We start from the raw sequence: 22,864 nt of genomic DNA, 5'->3' as shown, positions 1-22,864 counted from the left end.
GAGGGAAGTGCAGTGTGAGATACACTCTGAAGGGGGCTGCTCAAGGCCAAGGTTGGATGACATGCTGCTTGCCATGGAATGAGCTGCCGTGGTTCCTACCTGTCCTGCAGCTAAAAGGCTTCAGGCTCTAGTATTGTCTAGCACCTGCTAGGAGTAGTAATGGGAAGGGACTGACTCCTCCTCCCTGCTTTTACACACACTACAGAAATTGAAGTAATTTTTGGCCATTGTCCATTTTGAAAGTGTATTTGCCCATGGGTTTGCTTTTTTAATATGGTAAGTTAAAATCAACATTGGCAAGATTAAGTATTACTTGGAAGTTTTATGAAATTGGCAGCTTGTCTTGAATGTTTGAGGGACTGTACAATGCTTTACTGCTGACTGCCAGAGAGGACTGGCTGAGTGTTTCAGTCTTGTGCAAGTGGTTGGAGGCTGCTTTTCACCAAGTCTATTAGCCCATGGAGAGAGTTGAGTCAGCCCTTCAGTCTGGTGAACAGCTGCATGGTATTACAGTGATGCATACCACATATTCCTTGGCTTCTAAATGCCTATGAACCAAGCCTGTTCTAACACATGACTGAGATATGTAATTTCCAGTTGTGAATTTCTCAGTTGTCTCAAGAAAGAAAAAAAGAAATATAATTGCTTGCTTTTATGTATGCTTTTAGAACATTACTTAGTTAAGCCTTGCCTACTCATTCATCTCACTTGATGTTTTGTCAAGGACCCTCAGACTGCTTCCTTCCCTTGCAATCTAGTTCTACCTACCAAAACAAGAAAGAAAATGTTTCCTGTGAGTCAGTCAGCAATTAAGGTGCTCACATGAATAGTAGAATCTACAAAGAAATTACTGTATGTTTATGTTGGATTTGTGTCCACATGCACATGGACATACACTGTTTGCACCGGTTATATAAAGGACATCACATTTGGTTTTGGGATTTCCAAATGACCTATAGTTATTTGCAGAAAAAATCCTTTGAGTTAAGCAGCCAGCTCACATGCACACATTTACTTTCTTTGTTTCCATTAAAGTCAGAGGCTTGTCGAGCCTCTTAGGAGTTTAAGTTACTCTTGACAAAGGTGATAAAAGAACAAAGTGGTCCAGATGTACTCTTCATGTACAGAAATATTTGAGGAATCTTTTTTTTTTGCCTGAGTGGCAGCAGGGAGGTGTAGGATTCTGGTGAATTATCAAGCCACATTGTATATCACTGTGCTTGAGACATGGATGTCCTCTGCTATACTGTCTCTATCCTGCTTGCTTATGATGCTTGGAATGCAAAGGTCATTTTTCTGTAGACTCCCTCTATTCTGTGTGGGGAGGAGAAGTCAGCTCAAAGAAAAAGCTGAATTTCAAATAATTCCTGAATACATTGCACTCGGGGTTTTTTTATCCTAATAAAATGTTCTCTGACTTTGGCATCTCTTGGGGAGGGGAAATGGGGCAAGGCTGCAAGTGAGTCACCAGCAGAAACCTTCATACGTGTCAGACTGTGTGATTAGTGTTGTAGTCTCCTAGATGGTATCAGATCCTGAAGCCAAGGTGTGTTCATGTTTCTTTGGCTGAAGAATTTTTGATAGGCAAGATCTGAAGAGATGCAAATGTGGTGGAGTGACAAATCAAGTTAGGAAGATGCCTCTAACTGTGTTGTCTTGAATAGATTTAAGCAGAACTGGCAGAGACTCAGATGTGACATAAGTTGAGAGTGATAAAAAAGTGTGGACCAGAATATGTTTTTCCTAGAGAGGTCAGTTTACAGCTTGCTGGTCATACCTAATTTACTAAAATAGTTATTGTGGCTTGTGGTCCACTCTCTATTATCCCTTTTGTTTGAATCCCACAGCCATTTGTCAAGTTGTCAAAAGTGTATCCATTGCTTAAGTGAAATGTGAGTATCCTGTTGGATATGACAGGGTATATGTTTGGAAAGTGATGGGGATGCAGTCATTCTGGTCAAGATCAGCTCTGCTGCTTTGAGTAAAATGGGAAAAAATATGTATGCAACCCTGAACTGGCTAGAGATCTGCGGAAGTCAAACACATGTCCAGGTTAGGGGCCTGAGTCACAAGGAAAGTAATATGCAAAACCTTGCTACAGGTCTAGATTTGGTATTAAAGTTTTCTTGTATGCATGGCTCTGGTGAAGTGGCAGCACTTCAAAGTCTATATACTAATTTAATTTCCTTTTTTTTTTTTTTCTGGGATTGAAGTATTATTTCCCTGAAATTGCTCGTTACTGGAGTGGTTTTTGCCTGATGTTTTAAGATAATATTTTTTTTTTCCTGATGAGATTTATATTTGGACTACCAATTAATAAAATGTTCTGAGGAGCCCTTCTAGTCTTTCATGTTTTTCATGTAGCCATGTATCATGGAGCTCATAACTTGTTTGTTTATTTAGTGATTCTCATTCTAATTTTGCTTGGGGCTATTCTTAATGAATGGAAAGCAAATATCAGAATAGAGCAAAGGGTAAAGATCTGATGACAACCTGTGGAGTTGTGTTACGTTCTGTTAATAATAGACATATAGGACTTAGTCTAGGAAAATTTATGCCATAATCCAGCAATATAACCAAATTCTAATTTGTTGGTATATAAAAAACTCCTTTTGCTTCAAACTAGTTAAAAGTAGAATTAACTTGGTTCATTCTTTTGAAGACACTTTAAATATCCCTGACAGTTCCTGCCTAGTTCTGTTTGACCTACAAAATTTTAGGGATAAATAAGAATAAAAGACCTGGACAGCTATTGAGAATAAGGTGTCTGTTTTGACAGTTCGGGGGGATTGGAACTAGATATGTTTAAGGCCGTTTCCAACCCAATCCATTCTATGATTCTAGGACATTACTCTAAGTGCCTGAATGTCATAAAATTAACATAAATTATTAGACAGCTATTGAATTTACATGTATGTTTGTGTTATAGTGTGTGTGTGCTGATCTGAATTTTTTATTTCTTTTCCCAGGAGAACGTCTTGTTTAGTTCTTTTCATGGCTTGCACTGAAAACTCTTTTGATTCCTATGTCATAAATAGCTTTAGCAAAGTATATTTCTAGTGTTTCCAGGTGAAAACCACACATATTTATGTTGTGCTTTCTTGCAGGGGCTGGTGTTTTTTTCCTCTCTTGTGCTGAAGGGGAGCAGATCAGCTTCCTGTTCGACTGCATCGTCCGCGGCATCTCCCCGACCAAAGGCCCTTTCGGTTTGCGTCCAGTGCTCCCAGGTTAATATAGGAAGTATAGAGTAACCAAGTGAAGTAGGAACTTGTCATGTCTCACACCCACTGCTGCTGGTGTAAGAACAGCTTGCAGACACCGAGGGTGTGCAGAGTGCAAAGTGGTTTTCATTCTGAGATGTCACCATACAGATTTATAAGCTGGATGTACCTAGTTTCCCCCTGCTGCTCTGGCTCATTCATATTTCTGGTGGTATTGCTAACTCTAGCCCTCTCTTATTTAACAGTACTAAAAGATGGCAATTTGAATTGAAAGGAACCCTAACTTTTAGTTTTAAACTTACACATTTAACTTGGATCCATGTCTGCATTGCTGTTTTGAGAGTTTAATGGCAAACTAACTTCTGGAGCATTTTGAGTTTATCCAAAAAAAAATGTTCTAAGTCTTGTCAGCCTTAGAAAACTTTGTCAAGCCTCCTCATCACATTTGAACTTTTCAACTTGAGCTTTTTCCTGATATGTGGAGATTAAATTCCTTTTCCTATTTCATGGTAAATGCTGCATGCACTGCAATGGCCAAAGAGGAATTTGGACAGCATCATAATAAACCTTATTGCCTTTTGATTTCAGCAGATGAATTGATTATTGAGTCAGAATGACTCTGTCAGACAGGACAAAAGTGTAGAAATGAGATTGCAGAAAATTACCTGTGATTTGGTGGTGGAATACTGTGGGAATAGGCTGCAAGGATGGTGAAGGATGAGCTGGGATTTGTGGAAATACTTAGAGTTTCTGTGTGTTAGACAGTTAATAAGTGTTTGACAGGATTTTATTGCTGTTATAAGATTAAATTAATTGCAGGAAGGAAATGCGATGGAAAAGATTAGATCTGTATGTGAAGCTTGTGAAAATAAATTATGAAAAATTAGTTATTAGCTAAAAATTAGTAAATGCAGTAAACACAAGGTTCAGTTCATATTGTCTTTCTCTTGGTTGTAAGGCAGAAGTAAATAATCAAGCAGAATAGTGGACAAAAAAAGTCATTCTTGTGTGATGATATATGCTTGCATTCAATTAACTAGAGTGTTAAAAAAAAGAAGCAAACACAAAAAACCTAACAACAGAAACAGTGTTGATTGTGCCATTTTAGATGGCACAATCTTTGAAGATTCTTTTTTTAGAAGCATGTAGGAGTAAATCTGTGTTCACATCTTAGCACTTCTTGTGTTTGTGGGTTGCTGTGCCACATACCACAATCCCTTCCCTCCATCAGGAGCTCTGACCTCAGTGAGGTGCATAAAGTGGATGTGGGACATCCTGGGGAGTATTTGGCATTTTTTGTAAGAGAAGACCTCCTTTTGGAGGTCTTTTAATTTCTCTTCTGTGCTTGATGGACTTGCCATTAAAATCTCATCCACTTGATTTCATCTTGTTTCCCTGGACAGGAGAAGTGTTTTGTAGACAATTGTGCTCATGTTCTTGCAGACTCCTCTGCCTTTATGTATCCAAGCTACCTTGAGCCCTCTAACTTTTATTCCTGTGTATTTTACCCTTGTCTCTTCCAGTTTGTGGTCTCTCCCTATGTACACATTCCTTCATGGAAAAAAAAATTTTTTTATGTTCTCCTTCATTTATTATCCCATGCAGAAGCTTGTACAGATCTGTTTAAGGCACATGCACATGTACAGTTCTGGTGATTCATCCGTAAACTAATTTTCCTTATCAAATATGTTGTTACACAGAATGTACTGTATTGCTTTAAAAGGTTAAGTCTACCAGCTGCACACTGTGTCTGTCAAGTATTGAAATTCACTCAACCTTTTGAAAGCATCCACTTGTAAACAGATTAATTATCTGTACACTTCAGGTAACTAGATCAAAACTTCCATATTGGGGATTCTGTCAAGAAATGTCTTGCCTGTGTAATTCATGTTTACTGCAGTGCAGAATGCTACACAGCCTCAGCAGTACTTTATGTATGCAATGTTCTGCTTTTGTGCAATTTAAAAGCTTTTAGAGAAACCTTCTCTTCACAGTTTGCTACTTGAATTTGGCATCTTGCCTTTGCCTGTACCTTTCCAACTCAAACATGAAATAGGCTTGAAGTGCTGTGGTATTTTCAATCAGGGAAAACACACAAAGGGCAGATGTACAGAGAAAGAGTGAAATAGGGTAAAAAAAGTCACGGTGACAGTGTTGGACACCAATGCCCATAGCACAAATATAATCCACAGATGTTACGGAATCAATGTGTGTGTAGTCTGTTAAAAAGATGAATGAATGACACCAGTTGCTTCATGTGCAAACAGCTCAACCATATGGTTAAAAGGGGTGCTGAAATATTTATGTGTTAGCATGAAATTAATAGGAGATGGTAGAGAATGGTTTGAAGAGGGCTGAAAAATGACCAGTTTTCTTACTTGCCATAGTGATTCTTGAACAAATGTAAAATACCCAGTATCCAAATGGAATTTGTAAACTGGGTGTGCAAGGGGTGTTTGCTCAAGGACAATATTGACATCTTATTTTCAGGATTGTAGTTTTAAAAACTGTACCTTATTTCTAAAAGCATGATGTTCTTATCACATGGATATGTGATTACTGTACGTATTTTATGATGTCATCTATAAAATATGCAATGAAAATCCAATGCAGTGCAACTCATAAACTTGACTGACAACTGCAAGGTATCACAATCTGGTCTAATCTCTCAGCGGACCAGCTTTGAGCAGCAGGTCAGACTAGAGAACTCTGAGATCCCCTTCAACCTGAATTATTCTGTGATGTTTTGGAAATGAATCAAATTACTATTCTCATGATAAAAAATAATTCTGTTATGTGTACATCCAAAATAAAATGGAGAAGGAAAAGAGTATTAGATGTTTTATGGTTTATTACTTGTTGTACTTATTTTGGGAGTCCATTAATTCTTCAGAATTGTACCAAAATAGTCCTACTGATATCTTCACTAGCAGATTGGAGGTTTTGATTTGTTAAAAGCTGCATGATCCGGTCTCGTAAACCACCCCCTTCCCTCCCTCCCCCCAAGACATAGAAGATGGGAATGTGAAGGTCATGTAGGTATAGGTATCTAGATGTTTTTAACAAGTGTATTGTATTTTAACAAGTATTTTAAATAAAGGACTCAAATGAGTGATGTAATGACTTTGGATGGCTTGTTTTCCCCAGCTACTAGTTGGAAGAGAGCTCCTGTAATTGGCTGCTGGCATGGTCTCTTTTTCGTTCCTTGAAGAGATGTTTAGAAAACAGTCCAGAGAATTTTACATTCTGTCTTGACAGAAGTCTAGATATAGACTTGGTAATGAATCACTGATTGCATGGTTTTTAATCTGTACTGAATTTGCATGCTTCTTATTTGAGAAATGTTTATCAGGTGTGTGTTGAGCTCCTTTTTTCACTAGCAAGGTTCATGTTGAATGCCAGAACTGAACACAGCAAAGGCCCAACAGCCCATCAGTGATACCTTCGATCAGTGGGCAGAGCAGTACTCTCTATATCTGATTATGTGCCAGTCTAGTCCCGCAGTCTGGAAAGACCCCAGGTGTAATGCTGATCATCTGGATGCTCTCTTTTAATTTTGGAAGCTTTTTCAGGCTGCTTTGTGACTGAGTGGAGAGTGTACAGTGCTGCTTGCTGAGAATCCATCTGATGCTCTTTTTGTTGAAGCTTGATACACCTTTGGCCATTGCAAGACAGCTCTGTGGCTGCCTTCTGCAGTATCTGTACCAAGTGGATCCTCAAACTTTTAGGACATCTTTTCATTCCTCCAGACATCTTACAAGGTGTGGAGATGTTAGCAAGAAGGTGAGGGTCCAGGCCTGATTTACAAATGTGCCTATGGTTACACAGGAAGAAAGAAAAGAGATTTTCAGCCTAATTTACCTAATTTTGTTTAATGAAGTAATTAACCAATGTTGCATTTTAAAGATGCATCTAATCCATTAGGTAGCTCCCGACTGAACTGGATACAATACATTTTTTCCTGACAGGTGCTTATTGAACAACCATGAGCTTTGAATTACTGTGTCACTTTGTTCGTATGTTACCAAAGTATTCAAAATCTCCCACGATGAGCAGCTGATGTGGCTTTAATGAATACCCACCAACGTAATGTAAAAATAAAATCTCCAGCAGAGGCATTTTTAGTCCAGCTAAATTTGATGTAATCCTTCCCCTTTGCCCCAAAGCAGCGTTTTAGAAGATTTCAATGACTGCCTCACATAAAAGATTTTTTCCTCATAGCAAGGGATCCATTTTTGATTGGAGATGATAAAACATTTTATTAATTGAAGGACCTGAGTGAATCATGTGACAGGATACATTTGTTAAGAGTCTGGGAGATGAAGGTACTGATTGTTCTTGGAGCTGCTCTCGGATGTTGTGTGGGCAGAAGCTGTCGGAACTTCCTTGGACAGCTGTCATGCTGCCTCTGTCCCCCTGAGTTACTAATGTGGTAAATTGCCACACAGTTGTTTAGAAGTTGTGTTTTGGGCATGCAAAAGGTAGAGGATGATACCAACAGCTCCAACTTCGTAGAAATATGGCCTAAAAGCTTACAAAAAAGGGTTATTTCAACAGCACTCATGCGAGGTCATAGATTATGCACTCCAGTAAGAACTGGTCCCTAAAAAGTGACTGCAGTCCATAGTCTGATCCTGTAGGAAAACCTCCTGATTAGAACTTGGTAGTCTGTAACCAATAATACTGGTATAAGAATCTGTTACTTCTGGTGAGTATTATTGGCTGCATTTTCCACAGAAGTCTGGCTTATTAGCAGAGAAGATAAAAGGCGAAACAAAGACTTGTGTAAGACTGATAGATAATTATTTTTAATATCTACCAAAAACTTAGACTCTGTATATGTTTGTCAGGTTTTGAAGCTATTTCTCTAGGTATTTCCTAGAACTTGCTGAGGAAAGTTCTTCTGCTCAATCTTCCACAAAACTGAGCGATGAGAGGTCGCAGCACATAACTATTAATCCTATTTTATACACACCTTTTATACATAGGCAATCCTTAAGGGGAAATGTAACCAAAAAGTTATCAGTTCTATTGGACAGACAGTATGCCTAGAGGTTTCATGTTGTTGGGTGAAACCTGGTGTGTTCTGTAGCTGTGCAGCTGATAGGGAATTTGGCTTCTGGAAGCAGTTGAACATGCGAACATGTATTTTATTATAAGCCAGTTTTGCAAGATCAAGTTTTTTTTTTTAATTGTATCTTTTGCTGTCTGTAAGAGGGATATCAGTTCCTTAAAAAACTTAGTTGTTGTGTCGGTGCCCTAGTAATGTTCTGAAAAATCTGCATTTGTCAAGTAATCATATTCTGGGGAAAGTAAAAGGACCTTTCCTCCTGACAGTTGTTTGGTGTGGAAAAGGTTAGTGTCTGTTTGCATCTTGGTTTGACCAATTTGCTGATCTGTTATGACAACTTTATACTCAAAATGCTCGTAGAACATATTTCTTGAACGTTTTTTGGACATAGGGCATTTAAGTACGTAGAGCAGAGTAACTGGAGCAGAGGACATTAACAAATAGACTTAGGCAGCAGCTTGTAACACTGTGTGCTACTGAGCAGATCCTTGCATGGGCCTGTCTGGGTTGCACCATAGGTGCTGGTGGCCAAGTGTTGTGTTTTCCTTTGGCAGAGGTCCATATGGAAGCATTGGGGGTTTCGTCTGAGTAAGCAGTTGCACAGGTTTGAACTAGTCAATGCCTAATACAAGTTGTCTTGCAGTGTAAATAGGAATGGAGGCCTAAACAAAATAATCCACATTTAATAGTCCTATTTTCTGTTCTTCAGTTTGAAGTGAGTCATGCACTGTTTGAGCTGGGAGACAGAGAGGTCACAGACCCTGTTTGTCATGGGCATTGTTGCCTTGTCCCTGTTAGAACACCTTTGGGTTCTGGTGTATGTTATTATAGATGGACTCTTTGTATCTTGGTTTTTCTGCTCATTTTACCCAGATTGCAGGCTGCCAAAGATGGAAACCTCCTCTACACAGGAAAGAAAGTTAGCAAGTTCAGCACTCTCACTTCTATTCCTACCTAGGGCAGGTCAGAAAGTGAATATGGTTAGGGAGGAGAGATGTGGCAGTTTGTTTCTTGGGGTAATTAATAATATAGGGCACTCCCATGGAGCTTCAACTGACTTGGTAGTGCTCCTTCCTCCAAGTGTGAGCTTGCTTTGACTGCTATGCTGACAATATCAATACCAAGTCTTTTAAAACTAAAAGACCTGGGATGAAAATGAAACTTTTCTTTCATCTTTACAACTGGTTTTTGTCCTACTAACTCAACCACAGCAATGTATAGCCTTTTTCATCCTTTCCCCCCCTCTTTTTAAATGACTCTGTGTTTTTGTGGTGTGCTTCTACTACCCAGTTGATCAGATATACAAGAGCAGCAGTTGTGAGGAAGCTAATCTGTTTTCTCTGTCATTAATTACTTTCCCTATGTATTAATAAGAACTACGGACGTTTCTGATGATAAACAAGTTAGCAGACCATATCCTCTGCAACCGCTGAACATGGTGCACTCATCAGTGCTATTTTGAAGGAATCCATAAGGTTTCTCTTGGGGTGATGGTTATGATTACTTCCAACATCTGGTTTTATTGTTGTGCCTGCTGGAAACAAAATGATTTAGAGGAAACTGGGCTGTTTTACAGATGAAACTTCTTCCACGTACTGTTTAACTTTTGGTTTTTCTACTTATGTTGGAATAGAATCAGCCTTCTTCAGTGAAAAAATTTCAGCTGGAATGGCAAACTCACTAAAATGTATGGGGAAAATCCATGACAGTACATTTTAGGAGTGGTTTATATCATTCTAAGTTGTCTTGTATTAAACATGAAGACAGAGAGCCACCAGGTTGCTTATTTTGTCTGTGATGTCTGAACTTAATCACCTGAACATCAAACTTGAAAGCAAAGTCTTTGTAAATAGATTATCTGGATTGGAAGCTGTCCGTTTCATCACTATGACTCTGACTTTATGATGTAGATTTGTAAATTTCTAGGATTAAAAATTTGGTCTTTCTTAATGTAAAAATTCCCAGTGAATTCCAGACAAATTTTACATGGGTCAAATTAGTTTTCAAGTCTTCTAGACTTGCTGGATGCCAATTATTTCTGTAGCTATTGACTTTGGTGCTGTGCTTTTCAGTGTTTTGTTCCTGGTGGTAAGTATTACAGATATTGGGTATAATCTCTGACAATCTTTGACACTTGTAATTTTAACTTGGTGTGTAGCACATGTCCAGGATGTGCTTGAAGTCAGATTGTCCCATACATTTTTCCAATCAGCATTTCAAACATAGAAATTGACCATAATAATGTCTTTTTTTTCCTTCCTTTTTAAAAAATGATTTTCCATGTTTCCTCCTTTATTTATTTATTTATTTTCTGTTTCTTTTTAAAGATCCAAGTACTAATCCAGCCTATTCAGAAGAAAGATTGGCTCATGAAGCTTTGCAATTAGAAAAGCGCTTGAGCTTGCTGTCCCATACAAGTCGCCAAGGTAGTGGAGGTAAGAAATACCTTTAATTAAATAAAAATACATTATGTTCCTTCCTGCCCAGGCTTTAAAAGTTGTATGGCCTGTGTTATAGGATGTGGAACTTACAAGAAAAATTATAGAGAAATGATCAAGACATTTGATTTGTTATGCTGCTTGTGAGGCAGTTCTTTAACAGCATTGTCTGAAGTCCTTTGATGTTAATTGGAGGTTTTCAACTCAACAGACTGAGTTTTGAATCAAATACTGTTAACCCAGGAAAACCATTTAGTATGCTGAGTCCTAGTGAATCTGTGCATGTAAAACTTAAAAAGAACTGTCTGCATCAAGTCTGATACCTGCTTAAGTACTTGAGTCAGTCCAGCCTGTGAGAGGGACTCACTTGTATGGTTCACACATCAAGCTTAAGGCAGATTTTTGCAGTAAAGCATAGGACTCCTGTGCTTTCCTCTGCTATCTGTATGTGCCTTTTCTGGAGCTGTTAATGTATCAAAGTAGAATTAGTGTCTAGCACTGGATCTGTAAAAGGGGCTGTGCCCTGAACTGCCATTTGAACTGTTTAATAGCCGAAGTTGGATCATCAAAACATCTGCTTTGCTCTTGACTCTGAAGCCTACATGCCCAATAATGTCTCTGTGAAGAGCCTCAGGAACTTAATTATGTGCTTATATACATGTCCATGGCTGCTTTGGCCTAGACACTGCTGGGTAATGTGGTTTGTGACTGAATTCCAGTGAGGCTTCCTGAGGTTTTTCTTTATCAGCATGTAACTACTAGACTTGACTGAATTGATAGAAAACAAATGAGACTTGATAGATAAGCATGCCTGTTTTATTTTTATTCCCTCCCTCTGGTCAGAAGTCATGGCCCAACTTCATATAGAGTTTCTGCCTTTGTTTTCACATTGGTTTTATTAAGAAAAAATAAAATAATTGTGGACTCTGTGTTTGCTACAAGAAGGTGTTTTTGTATTTGTCTGGTTTTGTATTTTTTTGTGTGATGTTTGTGTTTTGTCCTTGTACCCTTTCATGCAATGTTCAAATTTTTTCTTCCATATTCTGTATTTGATGGCAGTAATTACCTGTTAAAATGCCTTTCTTGCAAGTAGCATTGAGGAAAAAAAATCTTGTAATATATGCATAAATGGATCACAGGAAATCTTAGATATAGATATGAAAAAGTTTTTATAACAGTATTATTTTCATTTTTATCCGTACAATGATGTATGGCTGTATTTTGGTATATTAACCCAATTAACTGTATGACAGTAAATTATGTTTGAAAAGGGGAGAACTTGGTGCATAAACTTTAAAAATTTAGCCTTGAATTCATTATGTTCCACAATGTGGTAGGGTTATGTCAAGGTAACATACCATTGCATTTTATTTTTCCCGTGAGGCTGTGAGTTATTGCAGGAATTCTGGCTTTCTGACGAGAGTTCCACTTACAAAAAGCAGATGGAATCTCAGGGCCCTTTCTGTTTGTACATACTTGCCATGCTTCAGTCTGTTGATTGTGTTTGAAACATAGGTTGATGGGTTTTCATGTTTTCTAGGAGACGATAGGAGTCTTTCAAGCTCGTCTTCGGATACCAGCCACTCAGATGTCAGTGTTGGGAGCAGGTTGACAGTGTGGCCTGAGCAATCTTCAGCCAGCACCTCTCAGGAGAGCCATGGACTGGCAGCTGCAAAGGGTATTCACCTGGGAGAAGAAAAGACCCTTCCAGAAGGGGCACGTGGCACCACTAAACCCCCTCCAAAGCCCCTCCGGTCCAGACAGCTGCAGGAAATAGGCCGTCAGAGTTCTTCTGACAGTGGAATAGCTACTGGTAGTCACTCTTCTTACTCTGGGAGCTTCTCTTCCTATGCTGGGAGCTTGGACATTTGCCATGGTGATGAGTTTGGATCATTGCTAAGCTTGCCATTGAACTTTCCTTCAGATCAGAGTCTATGTACTTGTCCTCACAGTGAGTCCCAGAGAGGTGTGGGATCAGAGTATCAGGTTCCCAGCTCTCTCAGACACGTTTATGATACACCCAGGAGTGTGTTACAGGCAGCTTCTAAAGATGTGCAACTGAAGAGTGCAGATTCCACACTACCCAAGGACCAGGCCCTGCCAGCTCAAGGTGCCAGTGACCCAAAACTTCTACTACCACACTTGGAAGCACGGAGGGGACCTGAGCACAGCCAGCACAGAGGGAGGCCTTCATCCTTACTCACAGAAAGCAGCAAGGACTCAAGTGATGAGACATATGTGGATTTTGTTTCAAGGTGGTCAGACACAAAACCACAAGGACAGGTGTCAGACTCCAAAAGTAGTGAGCTGTCACCACCTGGTGGGGCCTCAGCTGACCCCTGTGACACATGTAGACCCCACCTTGGGATGACAAGAGCTCTTTTTTCATCTTGTCCAATCTGTGGTGGACTAAAGGTAAATACCTAACACTGAGCAGATGCTAACGAACCTTAGTTAATATAGCATGATTAATTTAAAGTTACCTAAGTTGTAGGTCATAAGTAATATTGTTTCCTTTATACTTTGAACACGTAATAACTTTTTGGGTTGTTTATGCTCAAATGGAGAGGCTTAGCACATGGTTTCCTCAAAATCTGTGCCTAGTCAAGGAAACACTGAACAATACAGACCACAATCATTACTTTTATATTGGACAATTTTGTCTTTGGGTACATGTAAGTGAAAGAGAGGTTTTGCAGGCACTGGCTTTGTCATATAATGGCAAGCAAGCATGGAAGACACTGACCTGTCTTGCTGCTGGTATTTACAAAGAAAGAAGGGAGGTCAAACAGTATGTACTGCTCTTAAGGTGATCAGAGTGCATATTTTTATTGTATTGATTTTTTTTTTCTTTGTCATTGGAGTTTGAACATGCCTTGCACATGAAGCCAGGTTAGCCTAGTTTGTCACTGGGGAAATACAAGATAGTCAAGTCAGCATGGCAATCCAGTAATGTGACTGGCGAATGACAGGTACTTTAGAGCAGGTACACAAAAACTCGTTGGCAGTCTACAAGCAGGACAGTTTATTTGCAGGGAAATTAATTTTTGATCAACAGTCACATAAAGACTTAATACCTAAACTGTGGAGGTTCACTTGCCTTTCCAAACACATTTGCCAGTATCTGTTAACTGAGACTTTGATGTTCTTATAAATTCTTTTTGGACCTGCTACATTCTTATCTTTTTATGGCAGTAAGCTTTATACATTAATTATACATTGCATGAAAATGTATCTGTTTTTATCCATGCTGGAGAAGATTTTTTTTTTTTGTGAATGTGTTTGCTAAACTAGAAGAAGGTAAAGCTGCTTGTATTAGTGAGCTGTTGAAAGGCTGGGAAGGTTAGAGGGAGTGCTTAATTTAGGGAATGTGTGAAGCAAGGATTCAGCAAGAGAGACTTCTGCAAGAGGAATTAAACACTGCCATTGAAATGTGTGCATTTAATTAAATGTGAGATTACATAAACCACTGCTATGAAGAGGGTTTGAATGCCTAGTAGGTGATGTAAGAAAAATTAAAAGGTTATAAGTTTGAGGGATTGTTTTCTTCTCATGAGGTGTTTCATGCATTTGCATCATTGAGTGCCTTCACATGTTTGCAAACTGGAAAGCTCTGTCTGCTTGGGCCCCTTGCCCAGCCCCGTCCCAGCACCTTGGACGTTACTTTGTCAGCTACCTGCAACACTTGGCAGGTAAGGAGGCACTTGTGGGACAGGCTTTCTAAGGTTGTGTCTACACTGGTCAGTAGGATTGGTCATCTTCCAAGACCATCCTTGCCAGCCACCTGCACCACAGGCCCTCACTAGCCCTCTAGTCCAGTTCTGAAAGTGTGGCTGGAGGCAGTGCAGGCGGTGGCGTGCACAGCGGTGTATCTGCTGTTGGCTTCCTGTGGCTGCTGCCTGTAGTTAGGGAGAATTTGGGAAAAATGACCAAGACTTGATTTCTGGAAGAGCTCTGCTTTGGGATTAGAAAGCTCAAAGGTGTCTTTGTCATAGGCAGAGAGGAAAGAAGTAGCTCAGGTACAATTAGCTCACATGGTCTAAATGTTTCTGGGTGATCTGAATTGTTGGTTTAGATGTAAATTTATCAAATTTTACCCTGGGTATCTGTGGAAGATGGGAAGCTGAAAGTGAGTGTTCCACTGGATATCTTCAAAACCCATTAAAAGCTAAATTATGTCATTACTACTGCCTGTTTACCCCAATTACATAAATAGCCACATCTTTTATTGCAAAGTGCTGTCAGGTTTCATGGTGTTTCTAGCTGCCCTAGTAAGATAAGCTGGAAAGAATTTCAGATCTTGTCTATACCTAAACAAATTTAGTGATAAACACTGGTGCAACCTTCTTACTAACTTTTGTTTTTGCATGAGATATGCACAGCTGCTTTTTTTTTTTTAAAAAATCCCATTTATAAGCAGTTGCAAAAGAAGTCTCATTAAATAGAATGATTCATGGGTTTGTTTTTACTTTTGAAAGAAAAAGTAACCCTTTGATGCACTCTCTTGAACTGTCAAGATGAGTTATTTTAGCAGTATTTAATGGATGCTGTCTTCGGCTGTTCTCCTGAGGAGTGCAGTGAACACACAAATCCATAGGCTGTAACTAAAAAATAATTATTACTCCTTGTACTTTGAGTAGGATATATTTAAGTTAGGTCCAGGAGGAGCTGATTTATGGATTGATGAAAACACCAGGTTTTCACGTTTATTCAAATTCATGTTCAAAAGGCTTTAATGTGCTGGTGTTTGGGGTTCCTTTGCAATTTTGAGTTAAGCTGTTGATTAAATTGTGTTAATGGCTTTTAAATGCCTACTATTTAAAGTGACCTCGGTAGAGGAAAGGCTGCAGCAGTAATTAAGGCTGTGAGCATTTGTTTGTTTTCTGCCCTGTATGTAAACTTTGGCAAATGGAGGTTAGGTTTGGGCATGTTGTGTGTGCATGTTGGAGCTCAGCATGTGAAGAGTTGGAGAGAGTTGTGGGATGAAGACATGTGGAGGGCATGGTGGGGGTCCTGACTGGGACTGACTTGTTAAGAGCCACCTACTCTACTAATGACAAGGACGATGATGAAAACAGGGAGAACAGACCCTGCGAAAGTGCCAAGGCTCGAACAGAAAATAGGGCAAGGAAGCCTTTCTGTCACTCTGCATGAAGAATAGAACCAGCATGAAAAGACTTACTAAATATTGTTTCTATTATTTGTATACTGTATTTCATATTAGACATTGGGGACTAAGAAGCAAGCATGCAGGGTGATTTGCTTTCTGTTGTACGTAATAGTGCTGCGCTCAAGATGTCCTTACAAACTTCCCAAGATGTGCCTTTGCTATGTAATTTGACCTAGCTGATTTCAGTGCTGTAGATGATTGCAGAGATGAATTCATTGTCTATTGTAAGTATAATTTAAGCTCAGAGTTGATTGTTACAATTTCTGAGTAAGCTGTAGAGATTTATTATTAGACTTATTACATTTTTAACTACTTAACTAATACTAATTTGATGAATAGAATTTCATGTATGCTTGTTGCTCTGTAACTTCCTTTGATGCTATAGTTTGACAAATGTCAACTTTTTTTATAGGGTGTTCCTTTTTTTTTACACCATCATTGTTTGTAAATTTTCGTAGAAGTCTGAAAAATAAAATTATTTTCCAACTGGTTTTGTCCTTTTCCATCTGACAAGTACTGGGTTTAGTTTTGTCTTGCTTTTTGTCCCCTGACCACCTTCTTCTTGCAAGATGAATTAATATGGAATGTTTATGGCTGTCTCTTCATGCCACTTAGTGTTATATTCAAATCATTGTTGACAGCTCCAAATGTGCCTATTAGTAGGAATTACATTTATGTATGTCTAGGTCATGCTAAACTCATATTTATGTCAGTGGGAGTTCTTGTTTATGTAGAAATGTAGTCATGAGTACTGCTTTGGTAGTTAACTTGCCATGATAGAGGGGAAAAGAAGTTGTCAGTTTGTGTGTGGCTCTTGTCATCAATCTCTATTGGTATTCAGCCACCTACTTAAGTAGATGATTTTAAAATAACCAAAGCCTCCTTGGGGACAATATGGTTCCAAATTAGGAGCTAGTCTACCCAAACCCTCCGTGAGGTAGTTGTATAGCTCCTGCTACCACAGTGCCGGAGCACGCTATGCCTCCAACTTTGAATCTCCCAGCATATTTGTAGGAAGTGGAAATACAGAAATGTTGTGGTTATGATGGATAAAAGAGTTCAGGGGTCTTGTCAGGCAGCGGGATCCACTGCACTGAGGGGCTGAGAACCCTTCCATACACAATATAGGGAGAACTGGCACCTGCCTTGAAGGGCATGTGGATCTCAGTTTAAGTGGGGAGTTGGTTTGGCTAGGTGATAGGATATTTAATTCTTTTATTCTGTCCTGTTGAAACTGCTTCCTTTTTGCATTCCAACTCCACAGGAAGGCATGTGCATGCCTGTACTGTGATCCTTGAGCAGGCTCTTTACTACTGTATTTAATCATGCAGCACCACATCCCCCTTTCAGGGCTGGTTAATCACCTGCATCCTTGGGTGAGTGCAGAATCTTTGTGTTCTAGAGAACCTGTGAGTATCTGTGTGTCCCTTGTGCGTTGCAGACCAGGGAGAGACTAAGTCTGGGGAAAAGCACAGCTGATGTGTCTTCAGACAGAGAAGGGGCTTGAACTCTAAAGAACATCCTGCATTGAGGTCTCTTTTGCTGTCTTACCTGGACTAATTTTACCAGGATCATGAGCAGCCTGTAGCTGGGTTTGGAATGTAGCCTTGGTTTTCCAAATCCCATACAAACCCCTTAACCCTGGAGTTAGCTGGTGTGTCTCCTCTCATTGTAGATGCTGCTTTTGAAAGTGGTGAAAGAGAAGGCCTGTAAGGTGTTAACTTGTGTGGTGAAATTCAAGAAATGGCAGCTGCATGACTACATGGCCATATCTGTGTAACTGAGAATGTTTTAATTTTTTTTGGCTTTTAATCAAGTACTTTTCTAATGTAGTACTAAAACAGATACTAAAGAAACCACAATGTACTGTTATCTACAACCTTAATTTAGCTTATTTTTTTCTGTTGGGAGTCATTACCTCTTTCCCCAGGAGACTGAAAACCTTATGTGTTTATCTTGTACTGTGTTTATTTCCATGCGTTCTCTGAGAGTGTAGGAACATGATTATTTGTATTTGCACATCTTTTACATCTCTTTTCAAAGATTTTTTTTACAGTATTGATGTGTGGTGCTGTAACATTTTATGCTTCCTCCCACCTTTAAAAAAGCTACAAGCTGTCTAAATTCTCAGCTGAGAAGGATGCGTTCGTCATCTTCTTACAGCATTGTAGCTGCTTGTATTTCTGCTGTAATCTCAGAGCTCTGGGCAGCTGGGCACTGTTAGAACTAACAGGAACAGTTTGCACCTCAGAGGAACCTGGAAGTCAGTTGTTATTGTTGACCTGAATGATGTGTTTGTGAGGTTCCTGTATCTGGGTCTTGCTGACTTTTTGCATGAATTAGAAAACTTGCTTTTGTGCTCTTTTCTTTCAAGATTTAATTCCAGTTGTTTTTCTGAGTCCTGACTGTGATACATGAACCAGTAGTGATGTGCATCTTCCATCACATGTGTCACCACTAAATGAGGTGTCTGCACTGGACAATGGTTTGGCCATCTGGCATTTTACTTACATTGCCATTGTTGTAAAAGGCTCTGAAGGCTCTGAAATTTTTGTGATAAAGTAGTGTTACTCTTCAGACTTTTCAGAGATTCAAATGCATCTTAAAGCCCACCAATTTTCCCACATCATCTTTCTGAAATAGAAGAAACCCATGATTGTTGCTGCGCTTTACAGTGAAATGCAAGTCATTTCTGGAGCTGGTTATGCTGACAAAAGCACCCAGTGCTGTGCAGATCAAATATGTTCTCCAGTTGAAGCTGACAGAGAAAAGTGGCATAAAACAGGTGGATGTAGTATCAGGCTTTAGAGCTAGATTTGTTTTGTTTTCCTCTTTCTGGTTTTGGCCAGGAGCCCAAGTCTATTGTAGAGATGATCTCCATCCTCTTGATCTCATCTCCCATCCAGGTCTCCTTATGCACTGTGTAGAGATACTGCTTATCATCAGCTTGCAGGGAAGGAAGACTTTTTTCTCTTCCCAGTTCACCAGTTAATTTGTACAGTATTATAATGCTTCTTGGCAACAGGCTGCACTCCCAAGTGATCAAGAAGAGACCCAGCTTCCTTTTCCATTGCTGTTGCTGGTAAGGGCTCATATAAGTGACCTGGGTCTTCCGAAGGTTTGCATGGAAGAGGTCACTTAATGGGTAAGAATCTGGATTTCAGAGGTCACAGTAACACAAGAGACATGCCAACCCCCCCAGAGCAATGCAGATCTGACTTGCTTTCAGCCCTGTAGGAGGCTACCTTATCTTTTATCTAAAAAACTTTATTCAAGGTACTCTCCATCTATCATGAAAGAATCCTCATGACTTTTGTGCAAAAAATAAAGGTTTTAATCTAAATTCAGAATAATAAGAGTTGGCACTTACTGGGATCTGGCACTAAGGCGAACAGCCTGTGGTCTGTAGTGGGAAAAGAAGTGCCTGCCACAGAAGCACTGGTAAGTGAAATTATAACAATGTCAAGAGAAGAGAGCATCTTTCCTTACACGAGGGAATGCACACAATGTAACTCAGCAGAATTCATTCTTCTGTACCAAACACAAATGTTGCTGGATTGCTTTTCTGTCAGAGAGCCATGGAGATATTGATAAACCACGGTATTGACCTTCTATCCCCATCACAATGAACAAATGGGAAAATTGGCTTCCTCCCCTAAATACAATCAAGCTGGCTAATAGCTGTTGTTATTACTAATACTGATGGCTACTTCTTCCTCTCTTGGGAGCAGTAGCTTTTCTGAAGAGAGAGAAAGAAATGCTTTGAAGGAGCAGTCATCTGATAATAAAAGCTGGAAAAAATTATTCCCTTTGGAATGTAGGGTTTGTGGAGCTTCTGGTTTTGATCCAGCTGTAAAGGAGACTCTTCAGATTGCTTGGAATGTGGCCAAAATGAGAAAATAGAAGGCTTTTTTTCTCTTTCTCCCCTCCCCCCCTTAAATAGAAATCCATTTCTTTCTGGAAAAATTCAACAGAATCCTACAAAGTGTTAGCAGACACTTTCTATCTTCATTTTCTAAAAGGGAGAAAGGAAAATTCACCTGCAGAGGAAGAAAATACAAAAAGATACAAGGAAAGCATAGATTACATGGAGCTCAGCTCAGGAGAAGCTAATAACTCCAGTAGAAGCCCTGGATTAAGATTCACAAGTTTGATTCCCATATGGTTTATCTCCTTCTGGAAGATCATAAGCAAAGTTACTTTCAAAAAACTTCAACTCCTTGACTTGCATTTCTGAAAAATTGTTTGTAATGTCTGCCAACATTCTATTTTTAAGATTGTGCATTAAAAAGACTATGCAGGAAATATTTTGTTTTGATTAACAGTCAGTGACATCAAAGTAATTGCATGGCTCAGAAGGAATTGGCGAGTGTCAGTAGGATAGCAATCATTTGGATGGGATGTCTGGAGGGCTGACAGCAGCTCACTGTGAGTAGATGAGAGGACTGAAAATTGATGCTCAGTAGGGGTGTGACCTTTCCAACCAACCTTTTTTGACAGAGCCACTTAAAACTGGAAGTATGCAAATTAGAAGGGTGAAATGCGTTCCAGCAAAATTATACAAATTGTGCTTAAACTCATTCATAACTCAGGACAAGACATAGGAGTGGAATTAGTTTTGGTAATTCAAGATTCCCAATATACTTATTACTTAAAGATATCCGTGGAAATACTTTCAGTCTGGCTGATAATATGTCAGCAGAATTACAATGACTTGTAATTACTTGTAATCAGATTACGTCTGAAGGTATGAGTTGTATTATGGCGTAGGCAAGTCCTTACTCTTTGTCATATCCGACCCTATTCCAAGTTTCATTGCTTTAGTCATAAAGAGCAAATAATTTTTCCAGCTATTATGTTTGTGAAATTTAATAATATGGTAACAACATCTTCATATGGATAATTCAATTTTGGCATTTGTTAGCATGAAAATATGTGGCAACAAATCTATTGAATAGAAAATGGGTTATTACCTGTTCCATTGAACCTGCTCTGTGGTTTCATTATACTGAAACCAATTTGAGGAATGAATCACAGAAATATATTTATATGTTCAGAACTGAATGAATGTTTCCCATAGGCAAAGAAGGTAGTAAATGTGCATAAGCCATTCTGATACAAAAATGCCCACCAATTTTCAGGACGGACTGTTATATAAGTTCCTTGAGATTTTATAGCTTGCTTTATTATGCAGAGTTCTGAATGCTTCTGCTGAAGTGCAAGGGAAATTGTCTAGAGGAGAAAGGAGAGGGAATTCTTTATAAGTCCATAAGGAAGATAAGACCGTCAAATTTACCTCTCATGCAATTGTACAGTTCTGACCAAAATGTCCCACTGAGTTCAGCAGAAGCCTTGTGCAGACTTCAGTTCCTTTCCTCTGACACTTCTAGAAGCAAGGCCACTTAAATCAGTGTAGCTAAAGTGTTCACTTCATTAGAGATTTAGGTTACACGTGAGTTAAAATAAATAAGATGGATTTTTGACATCTAAACCAGGCAGATTTCAAACCCTGTCCCGTAGTAGAAGAGTGGAATTGACTGCTCTGGACATCAGGTAACACAGAAAGAATCTGTGCTAAACTCTGGTGTTCTTGCTCTGCCTGGCTTAGTGTTGAATGCATTTGACAAACCTGCCCACTGTGCTATAAAGCTGGTTGTCTATAGCAGACAGACTCCTGGCAGGAGTTTGTGATGGCAAAGTGGTGTTTTGGGCACTGTCTCACTTTTTATAAAGAGAGGTAAGAAGCTTGAGATTTGGACTGATGCAGGAATTTTGTGCAAGGGTTTTATTGTGGCTCTGACCAGCTTACCTCACTTTGTGGTATCTGTATTTGCTTCCCAAGGCTGTTGTCAGGACTGATGGGATTGTGTTTCTACAGGACTTTGGATGTTGAAAATTCTATCCAAGTGCTAAAGATTATATTAAATGCAATGTTGTCCACATGGCAGTGAGAGAGACAGAAAGTTTGCCTTTTAAGAAACTGTGGACAGAAAGAAAGTCATTAGTGAGAGTTGCTAAAGGAGAAAATTAACCTGCCATGATGAAGCACCTGCTCCACAATTTTTGTTTTAGAATGGTGGCAAGTCTATCACTAATTTTTATAACTTCAACAAATAGTTGAAAGCTGCTTTCTTTTTAATGAAAGGCCACAAAGCAGTGGCACTGAATAAGTTATTTCAAGAGAATTTTTTATGTGTGTGAAATTGAGCTTGAAGAATGGTGTCTTTCAAGAACTGCAGTTACTGGACAGAAGTTATGAATGCATGAGCCTTTACACTCAGTTGATTCAGAAAGTCCGTGACTGAGGACATGGCAGTTGAAGATCAGTTCTTTCTAAGAATGGGATTAGCCTGAGGGCTTAGCAATTTTTTAGCATTTAGAAAGGAGCAAGATATCAAGAACATGCTTGAGGATATGCCTGAACTTCCAGCCAAGTTGTAACAACAGAGGGAGGAAAAACCCCATAACGGTACTATGTTTTCTTAATGTATTCTTTTCTAAAATCCTCATGAAGAGGCATATTGCATAAAATCTAATTTTGCAAATTTTTTTGGATGCAATTTTTCTATTAGATCAAAAGCCATTTTGCCCAAACGGGGATTAGGTAAAACTCAGCTCTTCCCCAGTAAGACATGTGAGAGCAGATGACTCTCACAGGGAACTTCTGAGCAGTGTTTTAGGTAGGCAATTGACCCAATTGAGTTCCCTTGGTTCTGGCTAAACTTAGCTTTGAAATTTAGGAACTCTCAGTAAGAACCAAGGTGACACAGTGAAGTGGCAAAGTTACTGCACCTGACCAACTGAGTAAATCCTTTTCAAAGTGTGAAAAAAGCTCTTTTTACCAGTTGCACACAAACTCTTCTGTTTCATTCCTAAATGACACTGCAGAGGGAAGGACTTCAGGGATGCCTTCTGGCCATCCCTGCTAACGTAACAACACTTTGTGCCTTGGAAATCTATCTTA

The 22,864-nt window shown here is 39.2% G+C and overlaps 1 protein-coding gene across 3 annotated transcripts in view; it reads left to right on the top strand.

Annotated features, from left to right (window-relative positions):
• DOK7 (docking protein 7) overlaps positions 1 to 22,864 on the top strand; it is a 58,849-nt gene that overhangs the window by 10,043 nt on the left and 25,942 nt on the right. For all 3 annotated transcript variants that reach the window (XM_008645067.2, XM_017727699.1, XM_017727698.1), the window contains 3 exons: positions 3,108 to 3,227; positions 10,620 to 10,727; positions 12,271 to 13,145. In XM_008645067.2, the coding sequence (XP_008643289.1) occupies positions 3,108 to 3,227; positions 10,620 to 10,727; positions 12,271 to 13,145 (1,103 nt within the window). The remainder of the gene's footprint in view (positions 1 to 3,107; positions 3,228 to 10,619; positions 10,728 to 12,270; positions 13,146 to 22,864) is intronic.

The sequence above is a fragment of the Corvus brachyrhynchos genome, unplaced genomic scaffold (genome assembly GCF_000691975.1).
Source record: "Corvus brachyrhynchos isolate BGI_N302 unplaced genomic scaffold, ASM69197v1 scaffold80, whole genome shotgun sequence".
NCBI classification, from domain to species: Eukaryota; Metazoa; Chordata; class Aves; order Passeriformes; family Corvidae; genus Corvus; species Corvus brachyrhynchos.
Note: the sequence above shows the minus strand (reverse complement) of the source record. Positions and strands in the feature narration are given on the sequence as shown.